The sequence below is a fragment of the Stenella coeruleoalba genome, assembly GCF_951394435.1.
Source record: "Stenella coeruleoalba genome assembly, chromosome: 14".
Taxonomy (NCBI): domain Eukaryota; kingdom Metazoa; phylum Chordata; class Mammalia; order Artiodactyla; family Delphinidae; genus Stenella; species Stenella coeruleoalba.
The window spans coordinates 50,523,047-50,545,105 of record NC_137160.1 but is presented as its reverse complement, the minus strand read 5'-3'; the positions used below and the strand labels follow the sequence as shown (position 1 = coordinate 50,545,105).

Genomic DNA, 22,059 nt, shown 5'->3' with positions numbered 1-22,059 from the left:
ATTAATATCATTGTGACTAATAATAATTGCATTTGCTTTACAGTATATACCAATAGGTCTCAGTTCCTTCATATTCTAAAGCTTCCAAGACTGTAACCAGAAGCTGGAGTTACCAACCACTCATCAATACACACCTCACTATTTTTGCTATTATAATCTGAAAATAGAAATTGCGAAGTTTTCCATTACACCTGTAAAGTCATGTTTGGAAGATGACCTAGATACAGAAATGAGAAATCATAAATTTTTAAAACAGTTTTTTTGAAGAATAATTTTAGGATTCTTAATTACTGACACTTTTAAATGCTTTGCATGTTGAAAATGTACCTGTTCCTACCTTAAAGGTGTCATTTTAAACATTTAAATTTAGGATGTATATCTTATTAGTTTATCATATTTTCTTACTGTGAGACCAAAAAAACACCAGAAGGGACTTTTATGGTAAAGAAGATGTATTCTTTCACATAGAAGGCCCAAAGTAGGGAGATTCTAGGACTGGTTATCACTTACTTCTATCTTTCTTCTCTGCCATCTTTAGTGTTCAGACTTGCCCTGTTAGTCTTGATTCACTTCAGTATGTCAAGCTGGCCGTCATCATTCTAGTTATCACTTGCACAACATCTTTGTGTCCTTTTATTTTTACTAATTATAAAGATTTGTCAGAAGCAGCCCCCAGCAGACTTCCTCTAACTCATTGACAATGTTCATTCCTAAATAATAACTGGCAAAGAGAATTGAATTAACATGATTGGCTTACACTAATTATGACACTACTTTATATGTATTCCAGGATTAAGTGAATAAGTAAGTATATTGTCGATAAGGAGACTTTTCCTCAGTGGTGAAATTGTTTTTGAGTGGTTTGAGATTAAACATTATGAAATACACTTATTCTATTGTTTTCATCTTCACCTTTGCTTATAGCCCAGCTAGTGATGGTGGCTACAAGCATTGTTAATCAGAAGATGAGTATGTACTATCAGTGACTTGGTATGCTGATTTAACACATACTACACTAAATAGCTAATTACTGTTTGTTGGAGTTATTCTACAAGTCTCCTCTTTTATATATAATAATACTGTATAGGAATTCTTGTTCCCTCTTACCATTATAATACCCAAAGTGTAATATTTTGGAGTTGATCAGTAGTTAGACAGTGAGCTCTTTATATTGTACCTTGGTTCAGTGTTGGTAAATGACCTTATAAATCCTAGATTAACAACCATTGATTAGAATGACATCCTTTAGAATCAAAATGTTGGTCAGTTTTTAGAAACATTGTGTTTGCTATTTGATTTTATATTTTAAACTACATTCACTAAATGTTTTTGAAGGAATTTAGTTTTATTAAAAATGGATCCTTCTTGTAGACCTAGTAATTTTACTTTCTAAAATGTTACTATTTTAAATGATAGATTTATAGCTGTAGAATAGTATTTCCTCTTAGCTAGAATCAGAATCATTTTCCTGCAGATTGAATGATTAGGCATAGTTAGAAATGATCTAGGGCCTTCCTGGTGATCCAGTGGTTAAGAATCCGCCTTCCAATGTGGGGGACGCAGGTTCGATCCCTGGTCAGGGAACTAAGATCCCACATGCCACGGGGCAACTAAGCTTGCGCACCACAGCTACTAAGCCCACACACCACAACTAGAGAGCCCACGTGCCACAACTAAGACCTGATGCAGCCAAAAACAATAAAAATAAATTTAAAAATTTTTTTAAAAGATCTAGATTTGGGCTTCCCTCGTGGCGCAGTGGTTGAGAGTCCGCCTGCCGATGCAGGGGACACGGGTTCGTGCCCCTGTCCGGGAAGATCCCACATGCCGCGGAGCGGCTGGGCCCGTGAGCCATGACCGCTGAGCCTGCGCGTCCGGAGCCTGTGCTCCGCAACGGGAGAGGCCACAACAGTGAGAGGCCTGCATACCACAAAAAAAAAAAAAAAAAAAAGATCTAGATTTGCTTATAACAAATGTACTTTTTTTTAACTGAGACTTTTTATCCCAAATGTATTTCTCCATACCTCTCCATACCTCCATACCACATGAAAAACCTTTAATTCGTAAATGACTGTTGAATATTACTTTATCAAAAATCACCTAAAACATTTCTGAATCTTAAAGAGTGGAAACACAGCTGGTTGTTCAGTAGGTGATAATAATGGTTTACTTCACTGTATAGTTCTCAGTCATTTGATCCTCTTAGCAACCTTTTAATATATATTGTAATTACTCTGTACCTGCCTACCTTAGGTAGCTTGGGGTTACACATTTTGGAAGCATGGGTAAGTAACTAAATCCCCTGAGTAATCAGAGAATTAAAGGGATGCTTTATTTTGTAGAAGGATAAGTCATTGCATTGTGGGACCAAGAACTCAGATTTGCCTGTATGACCATAACTCTCCTTTCCAAGTATATTTTATGATAGACAGTCAGGGTACAGTAACAGGATGTCTGGTCTCCATATTGTTAGAACAGCTTTATTTGTGAGGTATCTCAGTCCTAGGGATTCCCACCTGGAAGAAGCAATTAGAAAAGAAATCAGTAACTGTACTATATTTGTCTATCACTTAATTGCTTCAGACTTGTGTTTTGATGATAGTTGTCTCTGCACATGACTAATGCTCCTCTTTTACACAGATTCATTTACAAAATTACACATGTATCAATAGAAATGTTGACTGTTGAATACTTCCAAAATAGGATCAGTGAAAACCTAGTGCTGCTTCTGAATTAAATACATTTTCTAGAAGTATTAGAAAATTTTTTTATTATTAGCTTCAGCTATCTATTACTTCCAAAATTTCATATATATATATACATATGCTACCAGAACAATATTTGTTGTATAGCAGGAGGCCATTCTTAGATGTATTGGCTTTTCATTCAATATCAAATATTCAATCAGTATATAAGAAGTACCCTCGTATTGGTATCTGACATTTTGACTTAGTTGTTTTGCTCGTCTGTTTTGTTGCCAGTGATATTACATTCTACGTTTCAGCAATTTTGACACAGTCATTTGGACATCTCCTTTTTCTGGCAGACTGGTTTGTCTCCTTTATTTGATTTGATATTTCAGACCCTTGAGAGGGCTGGGAGAAGATATTTGAACCACGGTGTTATCCTATATTTTCAGATTCCAGATGACACAGAGAATCCTGATTCAATTTCTAATGGGTTTTCATAGAATTAAAATATATGCATACTTTATATATGTGATTGTTTGAAGTATAATGATGGAGAGGTAAAATATGGCACAACCTTGGAAGGTAACCAGGTAGTTTACTAGAAGAAAATTTTAGGTGTCTTTCTTTTTTCCTGACTAAAATCAAAATGGTAAATACTTAAATAGAACTTACTGTGTGCCGGTACTGTTCTGTATGCTGTATATTCATTAGTACTTAGTCCTTGCAAATGTCTCATGAAGTAGATACTACTAATGTATCCACATTTTTTGAGGCACAGAGAGTTTAGGTTACTTGCACCAGCTCACACAGCTGGTACGTGACAGCTGAGATTCAAACCTAGGCTTCAGGATGTAGGGTTTGTGTACTTCTACTTCACAGTAAACCCTGGCTTAAAAGTAATACCAGGTAAAAGTTTAAGCAACAGAAAAATTAGTAAAATAGAAAGTACAAATCCCTCATAATTGGAATAGGAATGATATGAGTGGAGTTAACCTATTTACATTATTGAATGTAGATAAAATAATTAAAAAAACAGTAAGTGTACATTTTAATAGCAATTTTGACAATGTTGAGTCAGTGGTGGCATCAGAATTTACTCCTTCATCTGTGTTCCAGCATTGTATAATGAATACCTGGTGCTTAGGAAGATACTTCTGTAGAACATACAAATACTGCAGAGCAAATTCTAGTATAATTTGAACTCTGATTAACAAGATATTCAAACCTCACCTTCTAAATTGTTTGTTTTGATATAACGAATTCATAATATGTAAGTGGTGAGATCGTGCTTTGGAGTTCTTAATGACAGAACAGTCTTGTTAGAGTATTTTTCCATTAAAAAAAATGACTTATTTCTTGACTTTTAGAGATGCACAGAGACTAGAAGAATTCTTCACCAAAAATCAACAGCTGAGAGAGCAACAGAAAGTTCTTCATGAAACCATTAAAGTTTTAGAAGATCGGTGAGTCTGGTTCTTGGGTCTTCTTGTGTAAGAGGTGATTTCCCTCTTAATAGAGAGTATACATTGGTTTTCATTTGTAATCAGTTCTGAGACTTAAAGTGATCTTTTTTCCAACTCTATGTCAACTTTGGATAAATATTTTATGAAATTAAAACAAACTTACAGGTTTGCTTTTTCATTAATTACAGCAATCACATCAATTTACCCTTTAAATGACGTTTCTTTATCTGGTATTTGTTGTAGGACAAGCTCAAGAGTAGCAGTGTTCTAATGCATTTGATGCTTTCATTCCATTTTTACTTCTAAATAGGTGGAAACTGCTTCACAATTCTCTTCCTGTCTTCTTTTTTTTTAGTTTATTTATTTTATTTGTTTATCTTGGGCTGTGTTGGGTCTTTTTTGCTGCGCGCAGACTTTGTCTAGTTGTGGCAAGCAGGTGCTACTGTTAGTTGTGGTGCACAGGCTTCTCGTTGCAGTGGCTTCTCTTGTGGCAGAGCATGGGCTCTAGGCACGCGGGCTTCAGTAGTTGGAGCACGCGGACTCAGTATTCGTGGCTCACAGGCTCTAGAGCGCAGGCTTAGCTGCTCTGCGGCATGTGGGATCCTCCCGGACCAGGGCTCGAACCCGCATCCCCTGCATTGGCAGGCGGATTCTTAACCACTACACCACTAGGGAAGCCCTATTCCTGTCTTATTTTCTGACTCCTGCCACTCTCTTTTCTTCCTTGCATATTTCTCCACTTTCAAGCATTCTAGGGATTCTTTTTACTGAGTATTCCCAAGATAATGCCTATTACTTCACCTCATGTACAGACTTTTTTCTTTCCCACTCCTTTGAGGTTAACACTCTACATTAGAAAAGGCTTTCAGATTTTGCTGTTTTCCCTTGTCTGAACTGTAAGTGCTATTTAGGAACTTGAACTATTTATAGCAAACTATGTTTCTTGCTTTTTTTATTTATAGTTAATATTTTTCCATTATTTTCATTTCTGTATATGTTACAGGAAGGCTGGTGGTTTGAATTCGCCACTTTGTCTTAGTGGTGGAATAATCTAATATTCTGCATGATGCAAACTAAAGTTGAGTACTCTTCCTTCCATGACTGCTATCTCAGTGGATGCACATTTACTGGAATAGGCAGCCTATTGTGGGAAGAGGCTCCATATGCTTTGGAATCATAGATATGAATCTGAATTCCAACTTCACACTATCTTCTTAATTGAATTCAACAATTAATAGTTGAGTACTTACTACGTTCCAGGTGTTGTTCTAGGGGCTAGGAATACTATCCTTAGTATGTCATGGAGCTGATACTTAATTTTCAAAGATTGGGAGTGGGCCTGCAAATAAGATGATTTCAGATTACAAGAGCTGAAGAAGAAATACAAATGAATTATGTAATTGAGTGACTACAAGCATTGGGAAATGAAGGGCTACTGATGGCTGTCAGGGATGACCTTTCTGAGGAGGTGCCATTAGAACTGAGACCTGAGTGATACAAAAAAGAGCCATCACTTGAAGAACTGAAGATAAGAAGAGGACAAATGCAAAAGCCTATGGTGGAAATAGATTTTGAAATATTTGAGGAGTAGGGCATCCACTGTGATTCTAAATGAGTAAGAGGATGAATGATAGATAATATTGGAAAGGTGGGAAGTAACTAAATTCTGTAGGGACATCAGAAAATTTGGATTTTAATTGCATTGGGAAGCCATTGGAGGGTTTAAGCAGGGGAATGCCAAAGGAATACGAGCAGGTACTGACAGCATCTGTTATATCCAAATGTAGATGTCGAGTAGGTAGTTGCATATGTGAGTCTGGAACTAACGGGAGAGGTTAGAGCTAGAGAAACAAATTTGAAAATCATCAGCTGTATAGAAACAGCATTTAAAATCTTGGGACTTGATAAGATCTCCTAAGGACATCTTTAAAAGTATAGGAAAAGAATAGAAGAGGGCTCAGGGCTGAATCCTTGGACATACTAACTAAGGTTTAATGAAGAATAAGGACCAGCCAGCAAAAAAGATTGAGAAAGGAATTAGCAGAGTAGGAGAAAAACCAAGAACATATGGCGTGACACTAATAATACCTCTTCACAGGGCTGTTTTGAACGTTAAATGAGGTAATGCAAGTAAAAATACATAATGGAAGCTTAAAAAGACTTACAATATCCCTCCTGTTTGGTGAATATGATTCCAACCTCTAGTGCTCTAGTCTGTACACAGAGCCAGACTAGTCCCTCTCTCAAGCTGAGATATCTGGAAACTAGAAAGCCATCTGTCCGTCTCACTCTTCCCTAGTCCAGGATCAAAGAGGAAATCATCAATTACTCTTCCTTCAGTGTGGTGCAGCATTTCCTTCTATTTTCTCTGGATATGTAGTACAAGATTGAGCAGGAAGGGTGGAGAGCATATCTTTCTCAGCCTTTAACTCTCCATTGATTGAAGCACTTCCTTCTCTTACTTCACCATATTTTTTCTCTCATCTCTACTGCTCCACTACTTTCTACAAGCGATGAGGTTCTTCCTTCCATATAATAATGGTAGTAATGGCAAGAGATTAGGAACTTTCTTTCTGTTCAGTGATTCCCAAGGATAGAAAATTTTAAGTCTTGAGTTCTCTAAGAAAGCAAACATCAAGATGACATTAGATATTCAAGAGATTTTGGGAGGAAACACACCTGTAAGGTAAATGAAGAAGGAGCTGGAGGAGACTGGGAGAGTTGTGAGATGTCCATGCATCTAACCCTTTTGAAAAAGAGAGAAAAAGGAAGGTCTTAGACTGCACTGCAGTTTTAAGAAAGCTTTGGCAAGGCCAGTGGGGAGTTCTGGAGCCATGGTATCCCTGCTCTACTCATTCATTGGCTGGCTTCTCACTGTGGGATGCCTGGTATGTTCACCTGTTTGGCGGGTGAAGGATTTCAGAGCACAACAGCTGGAGCCGGTGATTTTACTTTCCACAATAGGAGATACGTTTTCATGGTTGCCACACTCAAAGACTGATTGTGTTTATTTCCAGCATTCTTTCTGTTCAGTTGATCATTAGCAAGTTGTTTAGGACTCAGTACACTGAAAAAAAATCACAAGGTAAGGTTTTCATTATGTTTCACACGAAGTGGCTTAATACAGTGCGCTCTCCATTTCATCCCCAAGATACAGTGTTCTTCATCTTAGCTCTTGAAGACACTCCTTTCTAATATCTTCAGAACATTTCTTCACTTTATGATTTAAAGTTTTGGCTGTTCTTTTATTCTTTGCATCTTGTGCTTCTCTTCTTAAGTGAATTTTTCTTCTCCAGGCTCATTCTGAGAAGAAATGTTAGTGGATGTGTGCCCCTACCCTTCCCATTGAAGTATTTTCTAAATTACCATCCTTTATTCGGTTAATATATTTAATTGTTAAAATTATCATTTTTATTCTGCAGTTTTTAAAATCTAGATTTTCTTTTTACCATCTATTTTCACTAATTTCAGGTGGATGTCACACTTCTGTGCTGTTTCTTACCCTAAATGTTCTCTTGCCTTTCATTCTGTTCACCTTTACATTTTTAGGTAGGTGGGCCTATAATTCATTACATGGTATTAATCTGGGGGTGGGACAAGGAGTGTAGCTCATTTCTTTATTCACATGCTTTTTCTTTCCTTTCTTTAAATCTGAAATTTCCTTCTGGGATTACTTTAAGATTTGTCCCTCATTTTTTGAAGCTTCATTTAATGAAACCAAGAACAATGTAGATCTAATCATTTTTTTAATGTCGGATCTGCTAGTTGTGAGGGCTCACGTTATACCCATCCTTCCAGCACTTAATCTTTACCTTAACACTGTGCGGTAGATGGTAAATCTGTTTTACAAATGAGGAAACTATGCTGACAAAGAGTTAAGAAACTTTCCCAGGATCACATAGTTAATGGATAATTAGGTTAAATTTGCCCCTCAAACTTCCCAATTTCTACTGTTTGACGATGCCTTGTCTGTGTGTTGTCTTAATTTTATAAACGTTTAAATGAATACAACTTAACTGATTATCTCAAAGTATTTATGCTTGATACAAAGTTACCAAAACAAGTACTCTGAAATATTAAGTCTTCAACATTATCTAGTCTTATTTTTTTGGAGGGTTGTTTTGCTTGGTTTTGGTTATTTTTCTTTTAAATTGCTACTAACTAAATCCTGCCTTTTAAATGTCAAAGTAGGTAACGTTTAGTAAAGTTCTGCCTTACTTAACATTTTACTTTAATTTTGTCATATGTAAAAATGATAATCCTAGAGCAAGCTTTAAATATCTATAAAAATTAATGTTTTGCTGAGACCTTTTAAAAACAACATACATTTTGTTAAAATTTCTAAATGGTAATTCTGCAACTTGCTGTTTACCCTTCATAAGTTGAAGCGTTTCTTATTTCTTATGCTCACATTATGAAAACATCAGATGTTTAGATGAAAGGAATTATTCGGTAAAGATAAATTAGATAATAAAAAGTTCTAATTTAATGTGGCTTGTTTGTGTTTTACTAGTACTGTTATTACATTACTATTTACAGGAACCATTTACAGGTTCCCTCAAGAAACTAAAGTATTTCCTTAATCTAAGGAACAGTCACTGTACTGGATAGAAGGCATTTAAAAAAGAAAAATCTGAACAAAGCAGTTAAACCATAGTTGTCTGATAGATTTTAATATTTTAAAAGCATTTTTGTCAATATTAGGAAACTCATATTTCAACTGTTGTTAAAAGGGAAAATTGGTACTCATAATCAGAGGATTTGTGGTTCTTTATTTTTGAAATACTGACCAAATGTCTTCTTTTGTCTTGCTAACTCTTCTTACTTATGGATTTGAATTTAAATGTATTCTTCAGGAGACCTTCCCAGACTTCCTAGACTCGACTTAGTTGTGCTCTGTGGTTTCATAGTACCATGTATTTCCACTTTAATGTTGTGAATCATACTTTATTGTAATTACTTTTTATTGTCTTTCTTTTTTTAGTACACTGTAAACTCTTAAAGAAGTGACATTATCTTGGCCACTGTTGTATTTTAGCACTTACAGTACTCACTGTAGGTGTTTAGTAAAACCCTTTTGAATGCAAATGAGTAAGTTTGAGGAAATCTGTTTAGGGTATAGCAAACAGTTGAGCATACTTGTTTATCTGGTAAGTTTTAACTGAAAACTGAAATCTTTTCTTTCTTCATCTCCGTGAACAGGCTGGAATATAACTCAGAATGCATGATACTTTCAGCCCTTACAAGTAGAATTACTCTTCTTTCCCATTTACCTGTTTATAGCTACTGAAATTGCATTCTCCTGTGAAATTGAGGCTGTTTTTTCTTTCTCTGACAGCAGCAGTTGAAGATAGGCAAGAGGAAAACAGTAGAATCCTGCTGATGGAATAGGAGCTAGCCTGTTTTCTCACATTCATTTAAATTTAAGCTAGGATCAGTGAACAATCAAGAGTTGACTCTTTTTCACAGGTATTATCAAGAGTGGCAGTTAACTGGAGAAAACTAGATGTAATAAACAAGTTAGGGAATATTGTTTCATTTTATAACTGTTTATACCAGTGGCATTTTTAAACTTGGAAACTAAGGGTTTCAAGAGGTTGTCTAACATGATATCTTATGACATTTTAATATATCAGTTGATTTCTTGGAAACAATAAGGTGTGCAGTTTTCAATGACAAAGTGGTAGGGTGACATTTGAATACTTAATTAGGATTGATTAATGCCATTTAACTCCTTCAGTGTTTTTCAGTGACCTTTCAGTGTCAGTGCTCTTTTTGGCCTCTCTAGCTTAGTAGTTCTGTGTATAAATTATTTACCACAATCAGGTCAACTATTTGAATGTTTATTGCATGAATCTCAAGCTATTAATTTGAATAGATCTTAAAAGAGAAATATAAAAGTGAAATGTGAAGTATTTTAAACCAATAGTTAAAACTGAGTTTCTTTTTATAACAGTTTAACAATGTCTTGGTTTTGGAATAGTTTAGAGAGAACTTTATTCTTATTTCCTTTGGAATTTTAAAGGCATAAATAGACTTTACTATTAGCTTTGGAAATGCTTGAAAGTCTGAAAACATTAAGTGTTACAGCAGAAAGATAAGAAGGTGTACGTCCTTAGTACCTCAGTTCTCAAAAAAATTTTATGTAAAGTTTACTAGAATATATTTCTGTTAAGTTAAAATGCTATGACGAGGCTTCCCTGGTGGCGCAGTGGTTGAGAGTCCGCCTGCCGATGCAGGGGACACGGGTTCGTGCCCCGGTCCGGGAGGATCCCACATGCTGTGGAGTGGCTGGGCCCGTGAGCCATGGCCACTGAGCCTGCACGTCCGGGGCCTGTGCTCCGCAATGGGAGAGGCCACAACAGTGAGAGGCCCATGTACCGCAAAAAAAAAAAAAAAATGCTATGAAGAAAGAGGAGTATAACGTACTATTTAGCTGATTTTACGTTTTTCCTTTTATAATTTTTATTCAAGTAATACATGTACATTACAAAGTTGTATAGTTATCATCAACCAATAGTTTCCTGTTCCACTCTTTCCCACCCATGCCTGTCCCAGGTTTTAGTTCTCCAAAGTTCTAAATGATGTGTTTTCACTTCACTTGATTTATCAACTTGAGACAATAGTTGTTTACTTCTTGCTATGAAGAGGAATAATTTTTCCCTCCCTCACCTATTTTTGAAGTTATTTTAGTGCTGTTTTCTTTTTGGACCTTAATACATACATTTATGCAGATATACATATTTACATAAAGATATTTTAGAGAGAGAGGTCTGAACAGTCTCCCTGAACTCACCTCTGTATCACAGGAGGATACTGATGCTTTCACCCTTACCTGCATCACTCTTCCTCTCTTGCTACCTTCTGCCTTGTGTTAGCTGAACCAATAAATATTGACAAAGTTGATAGTTGCTATTTTCTTTTCTGTTACCAGATTTCAGTCCCTTGTATTTTGTTTACAAGTTGATTGTAGAAGTTGGAAAATAATGAACAATGTTTATTTATTGACTATTCAGTGCTGAGCCAGGATTCATTTCCTTCTCTATAGATCCATTGTCATGACCCCTGTGCCACTCAAGGAGAGTGTTTCTAATGTCCAGGTCAAATAGATTCTTTTCTATTCTGTCCCAAATCAGTTGCTCAAGTCACCCTATAACTGTATTATGATAACGACGTACTTGTATAAGTTTGCTTTGTTTTTTTTAGAATTTCTAACTACCTTTTTTCTTACTGAGATTAGAAATGTTTTCCTCATCGTGTCATTAATATTATTTAATGCCTGTTATTCTATTTGATTATAATCTTTTTTGTTCTTTTTCTTGAAGACATACTTTTTGGGCTGAAAAACTTTCTTTACTAATTTGGACCATTTACTTTCTAGGCTGTCCTACAACAGCAATTCTGGAATTTCTCTCACTGGATCCCTACATTAATTCCATTACTTCTTTCAACTCATGTTAGTCAACAAATATTTATGGAGCTCCTGTCTTGTGCCAGGCACAGACCTTGAAGATATACTAGTATACATGGTTGGAAAAATGTGGGCCTGTTTTTCCTTTTTTTTTTTTTTTTCCCTTATAGCTCACCCACAAGTAACTGCTTAAAAATGCACAGGAAGTAAATTTTCAAAGAGTCTTGCATATCTGAGAAAATGTTTTTATTTTACTATTGCATTTAGATGGTATATTGACTGGATATAAAATTCTAGCTTGAAAATAGTTTTCCCTCAAAACTTTGAAGACATTTTCTCATTGTCTGTGAGCATCCAAAGCTGTCATTCTAATGTTCATTCCTTTATAGGTAATAGATTGTTTTCCCTTTCTGGAATGTAAGATCTTTTTATCCTAGTTCTGAATTTCATAATCGTGTGTGTGTGTGTGTGTGTGTGTGTGTGTGTGTGTGTGTTTCCTTCATTGTGCTGTCCAGTCATCCTGTTAACTTGAAGACTAGTATCTCTTAAGATACTATTTTTGTCTATTATTTCCTCTCTCCATTTTTATAGGTTCTTTCTTTCTGGAGCACTGCTTAGTCATAAACTGATCCTTTACAATCTTTTGTCTTGTTTTTGTTACTTGTTTTTTTCCATGTTCTGGGAGATTTCTTCTATTTTACTCTCCAACCCTATTATTGAAGCTATTTTGGTAATCACATGTTTAGTATCCAAGAACTTTTTATTGTTTGTTGATCATTTATATGTACGTGTGTGTACGTGTACCCTTTTCTTGTTTTATGTCAACATCACTTCTCATTTTTCCAGGGATACTAGCTCTTTTATGTTACTGGTTTGTTTCATACACTGTTGATCTTTGGTTGTCTGTATTTAGTAGTGTATGACTGCAATGAATTTTCTGCATTAGACTACATATGGTATATGTAGACTGCTTTTAATTGTCTATCTGTTTTACCCCAGCCATTCCCAATTCTCCTTCCCCCAGGAGTTTTCCTATGAATAGGAAAGTCAACTGAGGACTCTGTATATGTTATGGGAGCTTTACTTTTCAATAAGAAAATGAGGAGCTATCCTTTGACCTGGGTAGGATTTTAGACTGGGGCACTCACTCAGCTACAGCCCTATTATTATAATTTCCCTTGTGATTTCTTCTTTAACTCATTGCTTATTTGGAAGTGCATTGTTTTTAAGATTCACATATTTGTGAATTTTCCTTCTTTTTTGATTTTTAATTTAATTCCATTGTGGTGAGAGAACATACTTTGTCTGATTTCAGTGCTTTTAAACTTACTGAGACTTGTTTTGTGACCTAGAAAATAGTTTGTCCTAGAGAATGTTCCAAGTGTGCTTGAGAAGAATGTGTGTTCTGCAGCTGTTGCCTGGAGTGTTCTGTAGATGTCAGGTAGGTTTAGGTGGTAGTGTGTTCAAGTCTGCTATATCTGCTGATTTTCTGTCTGTCTTGTTCTATCCACTATTGAGAGTGGAAGTCTATAACGGTTATTGACGAATTTATATATTTCTTTCTTCAATTCTGTCAGTTTTTGCTCTGCATATTTGGGGGCTTTCGTGTTAAATGTTAATTGTTATATTTCTAATAAATTGACCCTTTTGTTATAGAATTCACTGTCTCTAGTAACACTTTTACCTTAAAGTCTCTTGTTTGATACTAATTAATTAATAACCAGCTCTCTTTTGGGTTTTGTTTGCATGGCATTTCTTTTTCCATCCTTTTGCTTTCAGCCTATTTGTATCTTCAGATCTAAAGTGTGTCTATTGTAGACAGCATATAGTTAGATCTTATTTTTTTGTCCTGACAGTTTCTGCCTTTTGATTGGAGTGTTTAGTCAATTCATGATTAATGTTATTGATGTGGTTGGATTTATGCTAGTCGTTTGGCTTTCTGTATGTCTCAAGTCTTTTTTGTTCCTCTGTTCCTGTTTTTTTGTACCTGCCCCCACCTTGCTCTTTCTATAACTCCTATTATTGATATGATGGACCTTCTAGGATAATCTTCTAGTTTTTTATCTTTTCTCAATTTAATTTATTTAAATTGAAATAGCCACATGTGGATTGTGGCTACCGTTTTGGACAAGCGTTCTAGACTTCTCCCATTGTTAGCCTACAATTCAGCATTCTCAGGTCAGTTTCTATTTGTCCGCCAGCTCCTTGCTTTTTAATTTGTTTGTTTTTCTTTCCCATTCTCCCAGTTCTCATAGTCTTGTGTCTTTAAAAATATACACAGATCTTTACTGTAGTTTAGTGGGATTTGGGGAGGAAGCGACAGTAGATGCAGATGTTCACTTCGTCATCTTTACTTAGATCTTGATTGGCCTAATTCCTGTTCTGGAATGTACTCCAATTAAACCATGTTGCCCAATGCTTTATTCCTTCATTCTAGAAATTTTAGTCCTATTAATGCAACCTATGATCTATAATCTTTATTTTTTACATCCATATCAACACTGTTGATATGAGTTTTACTTTTATATAAAAATCTCTAGGTTCTTTTTGTTTGTTTTAGTTGTATAGTTTTCATGTTTTGTCGCCTTATTTTAAAATTCATGGCATGTACTACCATGCTATGACTTCCATAGACACTCACGTACTTAGTATCTTATTGACTTAGGTCATTGAGTTAAAATGATTATCTTAGATTTTATATTTTCTAAATTCCTAATGTGGGATATGTGTCATTTTTTTCAACCATATTTTTTCCTGGTTATATATATAATGAAATTAGAGAAATTTTGAAAAATATAGCAAAACACTAAAAAGAAAATCTTCTGTATTACTGGTACCTACAAGATAACTGTATTAACATTTTGAAATACACCTTTCTCTCCATCACCCACCCCTCCTGTGTAATATATGTATTTCCCTTTTCCCTTCAGCACTCACAAATAATTAGTAAAAGCTATTTTGTAATCTTTTTTCTTTTTTTAAAAAATAGTACACTGTGAATTTCTACTAACACTGGAGTCTTTTTTTAATGCTGAAAAGAGCATTGCTTTTTTTTAAACTTTGTATTCTTTGACCTTTAGTATTCATTCAACTAAAACTTGGTTGTTGAACACTCATTATGTGTTATATGCTATGCTAAGCAGATGCAAGCTTGCTTAAGATAAAATTCTGTCCATTGGTATGAGACTGGGTTCATATTTTGGCTCTAATAAATTAAAACAAGGGAGCTTCAATAAATAAGTTCCCTTGAATAGAGTTTAAAATTGGCAGATTTTTACAGAATTGCAGTCTGTAGAAAATGATGTAGCATGATTTCAGCCTGTTTGGGAATATGTTAAAGGTATAATAACTAGTTAATTTTCTCTGTATTTTCCAAGTAAATTCTTTAGTTCTTCATAAAATTTAAAAATCTTGAAATTCAAATATGAATAAGTATCTTTTAGTAGTTGAAAAAATTTTTTAAATTTCAGTTTTATTGAGGTATAATTGACAAATAAAATTATTTTTTTAAAGTATTTATCATGGTGATTTGATAAATGTATATATTGTGAAAGGATTTCCACCATCTGGTTAATTAACATATCCATCACCTCACATATTTTTTTATTTTTTGATGAGAACATTTAAGTTCTACTCTGAAAATGTTTTGTTTTTGTTTTGTAGATTAAGAGCAGGATTATGTGATCGCTGTGCAGTAACTGAAGAACATATGCGGAAGAAACAACAAGAGTTTGAAAATATTCGACAGCAGAATCTTAAACTTATCACAGAGCTTAGTGAGTTTCCTTTCTTCATTTATTAAGTATGTAAAGCATAGTATGCTATTGTTAAAACCTGTTATTAAATTGGTTACAATCAGATGGATTGTTTACATATGTTTTTCTTTATTTAAGCAAAAGTTCAAATGTTGTTTTTTCCCTTTTTGTAGATTTAATCTCATGCTTATTTTAGTAAGAAATAGGGTACAGAAAGGTTGTGTAGATACTGTCCTGGTTGGCCTTAAAGTCTCACCAGCTATAAGACAAGAAGCAAATTTTCTTTGGTTATATCCATATTTGCTTCTTTGGTTTTATTTCATATTAATTCAACTATTTATATTTAGTAAATTTAAACACAAAGCAGACAATTTAGTGTTCTACAAAGGTGTATTTTTTTTTTATTTTCACAATTTTTTTGGACACAGTATTACAAGTGTACCATTTTTAGTTTAGTCTACTTACCATTTTATGTAGGACTTTCTTACATTTATCTTCTTTTCCAAACTAATTTGGTATTTTGACTTTTTTTTTCTATTAATTATATTGCTGTCCTCTGGTTACTCAAGCAAGAATATATGAATGTATGCTGATAGTTTTAAAAAAAGATAGAAGGAACATAGTTATATTCTGCTCCCAGAGGTAACTACTATTAAGTATATAATAAATATCTTTACAGGTCCAGATTTATCTATCTTTCTGTTTGTCTCTTTCCCTCATTTTACCCCCTCCTCTATCTTCTCTTTTAAATTTTTAATGGGATCATATCATACTTCTTGTTCTGACATATGTTATTTTATTTTAGACTATATATTAGAAGTCTTTACATGTTTATATGTTTGTTTATATATTTAGACCCATAGATTCTGTGGTGTGTATGAATGAATGCATGCATGAGTTTATTTAGGAATATAAGATTATCAGTGAGTAGAAAACTATTACATTTCAATAGATATAGTTGAGATCCACAATTATATTACCATTAGTACTTGAAATAATCTGCAGTAATGTCTACATGTCTAATAGATTTCTAGCAACTTTAACTGTCTGAAAAATAGCCCAAAACTCAACAAGCAAAAACCCTAGGTATTGAGGAATAAGACAGCATTCTTTTTAATGGCTGCATTGTGTAGATGCCATTTATTTACCCATTCTCATATTGATGAACAAGTCAATTTTTTGTTTGAGTGTTTGAGAATTTCAGTTTCCCTACATTCTCTTCAATTTTGTGCAAAAATGTATTAATTGACAATATCCAGTTCAGTGGGTAAAGAATGATATACCTTTTTAATATTAGCATTCTCTTTATTACTATTCAGGTCAATTATCTTTTTACTTGATCTTCAGTTTGCATTTCTTCTTGGGTGAATGGTTTGAATATCCTTTGTCTAATTTTCAGATAGATAAAATACTTCATGAGTTCATGTTGAAAATTCAAATTCAAGACTATAGAGCTTTTGCTAACCTCTTCTAATAATATCTGTATCCCCTTTCTTCCACACTGAGAATCATGGTTCTCAAGGACACAGGGATGATAGAATTAAAATATCCCCTAACTACTCATTTTTTAATCTCATATTATAGCACAATAGTCTTAGAATAATACCACTAATAATACCCCCTGAAAAGTTCAGGAAAACTAATTTTACATTAAAATGAGCAACAGGAAAATCATTGAGGTCAAATCCCAAACAAAGTTATTTTATGAATAAAAATACTAAGGGCTTCATGTTTATGAATTCTTGTTGTTTCTATATTGTTGCTACTTCCCCCCCCCCCCGCCCCACCGGCCTGCCTCTCTTTTTTGTTCTTACTTTTTCCAGGTATTGCATTTTGAGGATATTTATCTTGTTATTTCATCTTTATTTTATCCTTTACTTTGTTTTTAAACTCTTTATTTCTATTTTTTTGATCAACCTTGAAATTTTACCATGCTTTCCTAAAATATAAAGATACTCTCTTCTGAATAGTACAAGGACTTTAAAACACTTTCACTCTGATCATCTCCTCCATTTACATACTGTTTATGGCCTGTATTTTTTTTTCAGCACTGCAAGTTAGAAACTTTTTAAAAAATTACCTTATTCAGACAGTTTTTAAAAGACTTAACTACATGTGCAGCAGTTTCTTTGCTTATTGTTGCTTTTTACATCTCACTTTTCTTCTGGTATTATTACCCTTTCTGATCTTTCTTTTTTTTGGCCATGCCACACTGCACAGCATGCGGAGTCTTAGTTCCCCCAAGTAGGGATCAAGCCTGCGCCCCCTGCAGTGGAAGTGCAGAGTCATAACCACTGGACCACCAGGGAAGTCCTGAGATTCATTCTGGAAAGTTCCTTTAGAGGATATTTGTTGGTTCTAAACCCTCAGTTTTTATCCTCAATGTTTTTATTTCACTGCTATTTTTATAAGGCTATTTTACAGGATAACAATTATTTTTCTCTGGCTACTATTAAGATTTTTTCCTTAGTTTTTGGTATTCTGTAGTTTTAGTGCAATTTCAAGTAGGTTTTTAAGAAAAAAGTCTGTTTAGTATACATTACAAAATCTGTTTAATCACTTCTTAAATCATATCTGTAAAACTGTCGGCTACTAGCTCTTCAAATATTGTGTCTTCTCCATTCTCTTTATTTGGGGGTTATGATGAGACCTTGTCATTTGATCCTTTGGTCTCTTAACATCTCTTTCCTATTTTTTGTCCCCTCATTTCACTCTGCTGCATTCTGGGTAATTTCTTCAGCTTTCTTGTTTATTATACTAAGTTCTTCAGCTCTGTTAAACTGAGTTATTTTATTTCAGTAACCAAATTTTTCATTTTTAAAAATTCTGTTTGGTTCCTTTTCAAATCTGTGTAGTCTTTTTTTTAATGAAATTTCTTAAAAATATAGAAGAGTAAGGAGAATAGTAAGGAACCCTCATACACCTATCACATAGATTTAACAGTTGTTCATATTTTGCTGTATTTTCTTCTTTTTGAACTGAAATATTTTAATGTCAATTACATACATCAGGAGATTTTTCCCCTACATACTTGGATAATTTATACCTAACCACAATACCACTACCTTGCCTACCAAAGATTACCCATAATTTTCTCTAATATTGTTTAAGAGCTGGTCCATATTCATATTTCTACAGCTGTCCCTCTGTTTGCAACAGTTTTGTTCAAACCTGCCAATCACAGATCACACATTGCATTTGTCTTTTAATCTGGAATAAGCTCCCTTCCTATTTTTTTCTTTTATGACATTGACTTCTTGAAGAAGTAGGGCTGTTTTCCTAAAATTATGCCACCTTCTGGATTTTTCTCATCATTTTCTTTATCTTGTTTCTTTATTTTCTATAAAATAGAAATTGTATCTGAAGGCTTGATTAGGTCCAGATTAAACATTTTTGACAGCAGTATTTTATAGGTAAAATTGTCTACTTTATATTGTATCATATTAGGATATAGATATTGTCAGGTTATTCCACTCTCTGGGATTGGTGGCCACATTTCTCCATTATAGAGTTATATTTTCCCCCGAGTACCACCAAGTAGTCTAAATTGGGAGGATGAATGTGTGATACTTTGAAATCTTGCAAAAATACAATTCTCCCTCAATCTTTCTTTAATGGTTTTAATATCCATTTGTGATTCTGGCCTGAATCAATTATTTAATAACAGACTATAAAATGATAATATTCCATTTCTGTTATTCTTATTCTTTATCAGCTGGCATTCTTCTGTAAACAAGAATTCTCCCTCATCAGTTTGGGGCTATTGGTTACCGTGGGATGTCGTTCCTACTTGAAAGGCATGATACATCTTAATGTTTTCCCTTTAATTGCCAGTTTTCAGAGTAATATCTTGTATAATAGTTACCTAAATGGTGACAAATAAGGTTTTTTTTTTAACATCTTTATTGGAGTATAATTGCTTTACAATGGTGTGTTAGTTTCTGCTTTATAACAAAGTGAATCAGCTATACATATACATATATCCTCATATCTCCTCCCTCTTGCTTCTCCCTCCCACCCTCCCTGTCCCACCCCTCTAGGTGGTCACAAAGCACTGAGCTGATCTCCCTGTGCTATGCAGCTGCTTCCCACTAGCTATCTATTTTATATTTGGTGGTGTATATAAGTCCATGCCACTCTCTCACTTCGTCCCAGCTTACCCTTCCCTCTCCCCATGTCCTCAAGTCCATTCTCTACATCTGCATATTTATTCCTGTCCTGCCCCTAGGTTCTTCAGAACCTTTTTTTTTTTAGATTCCATATATATGTTAGCATGTGGTATTTATTTTTCTCTTTCTGACTTACTTCATTCTGTGTGACAGTCTCTAGGACAAATGAGGTTTTGTGTGTTGTATATGTTAAGTTTCATTTTGCTTTTGACATGAATGGAGCTTTCTCTTTTCTGAGCATAATAGACGTGTAATTTTATATATTCAGTGTGTGTCATTCAGTTATGTTCATTATTTTTACTGATGCTCAAATTTTCTCAATCTTGTCTGTCTACTCATTTTTGGTAATCACTTTTATCATGTTAGTTTTGAGCCTTCCATCTTTTAAATCTTTAAACATTTCATTATCATATAATTCTGTTATCTGAAATACTTGGGAACCTATATATGAGTTATTTTCTACTGACTCTAGTGGTAAGTGAATTCAGATCACTTTGGCTCCATTCCAGGAGTTCAGGCTTAAACTGGAAATCTCAAGTTCAGTCCCTCCACCAGTCCTGATACCAGTATCCGCTTGCTTACACTGCTTGGGTTTTAGCTCACAATTTGTTTTGTTTTTGTTGTTGATTGTGGTGGTGGAATGGGAGGCTCTTGAATTTCTCTTCCTGTGTCCAGCTCAGTTGTCCTTTTGAATCCTTTCCTGATTTTTTCAACAGCTCAACCTAACCTTTTTCTCCTTGGAATTTCATTTTTTCTCCTTGGAATTTCATTTAGTGTTTTATCTGTACCTCTCTAATGCCCTTATCACTTTCAGTTGTAAAAAATATGTTTATATAATATCTTGTCTCTCATTAGACTACATTTTCCTCTAGGTCACTGTCATATCTTCAGGTTTTTGTTTTGTTTTGTTTTTTTCCAGATCCTCCACAGGAGGTAGTTTAGTAACCCTCACGTATTGATATATAGTCAACAAATTTTTATTTACTCAGTGTAAGAAAATATGTTTGGATTTGTAAACCACTAAATTATTAACAGATTTTTGGAGTATGATTAACTTTCTTTCTGAGAGGTTAATTGTACTTACTCTGACTTGATTTCTTTGATATATTTCTCCTCGTAAAACACATGCTTAACCAGTGACATAACATCAAGGATTGATAATTTTGTGCTGGCAGCAGTAGAAATTATAGCCCAAAACTGAGTTTCTGCTTTATAAATAAGGATGGATAGGAAAATTTCGTCAAGGTAGATTCAAACAAGGAGATACTACTTCAATGGTATATTTAAGTTACTGATACCATAATTATTAATGAAACATAGAGTATGACTAAGGAAGAAAATTTACTTAAGTGTGCTTATGTTATAAAAATTACACTGATATTCAGTGTTATATTTTATGATCAGATTTATTTCAAGATAAGTGGTGTTTGAAATTAGTAGGACTGAGTAACCAGATGGAATGCTTTCTTGTGCTCAGTATGAATAATTAAACTATACTCCCCAGTACATGAGGTACTCTTTCTTTTTTGCCCACAAGCACTACATAGAATTATCAGTTAATCATTTATGTGGAACTTGCACAACATGAGATGTAATAATCACTACCTAGTAACAAATTAGTTTTGAACAGTAGCATTAACCCTAACATCATGACTTAGAATTTGAAATCCTAATTCTCCATGATTGTTGCAACTGTTGAAAGAACCTGACATACATCTTATTATAGCTATAATTTGTGCTTTCTTTTCACATTATATTTAAGTGAATGAAAAGAATACTCTACAGGAAGAAAACAAAAAGCTTTCTGAACAGCTGCAGCAGAAAATTGAGTAAGTATTTTTTCTTAATTGTGGCAGAAAATTGAATATTTTCCCCTAGCTTCTCTTTCTTCATTTTACTTAGCTTTTTGCAAACTGTAAAGATATATTAAGAGTTAAAGGTTTCATTTTTAAAAGTTATAAAGTATTCTGCAAATGAAAATATAAAGAAAATCACTATATTTTTGTTCTGGGAGTATATATGAAGGGTGTGTATGCATCTCTTAGCTTAGTGTGTGAATACATAAAAATCAAAACATTTTAATTTAAAGCACTTTAATTTTTATAACTTTATTATAAATAACAAATCATTCAAATAAATTATTTGAAGTACGTATATTTTAAGTATTTGAGTTTTGTTACCACCTTTCTAGCCCTGTCCCAGAAACTTTATAAAAGCAATCTGAATAATTATTTCCTCTTATACACTTCTCAGGCCTGGAGAACTTCCTCCTTTCCCTCTCCCCCAATTTCTCATAATAAAAATAATAACTTTTATCTTGTGTTCTAGTTACTCTTCTTTGTGTTTTATGTTTATTATTTCTAATCCTCACTGTGACTCTTCAAGGTAGTTTTATCAACTCTACTTTATAGATGAGGAATCCACATCTTAAAAAAGTCAAGTAACTTGCCATGGTCTCACAACTAGTAGATAATGAGACATCACTCAGAACCCCATCTTCTGACTTAAAAGCCTCTGTTCTTTCCATTATTTGACAGCGTCTCAAAAACAGAATCTTTTTCTGGGTCTAGT

General features: G+C 34.1%; 1 protein-coding gene across 2 annotated transcripts in view; it reads left to right on the top strand.

Moving 5' to 3' along the window:
• Positions 1 to 22,059, top strand: part of RBBP8 (RB binding protein 8, endonuclease) — an 81,090-nt gene that overhangs the window by 15,006 nt on the left and 44,025 nt on the right. For both annotated transcript variants that reach the window (XM_079942372.1, XM_079942373.1), the window contains 3 exons: positions 4,058 to 4,153; positions 15,228 to 15,340; positions 21,251 to 21,317. In XM_079942372.1, coding sequence (XP_079798498.1) covers positions 4,058 to 4,153; positions 15,228 to 15,340; positions 21,251 to 21,317 — 276 coding nt within the window. The remainder of the gene's footprint in view (positions 1 to 4,057; positions 4,154 to 15,227; positions 15,341 to 21,250; positions 21,318 to 22,059) is intronic.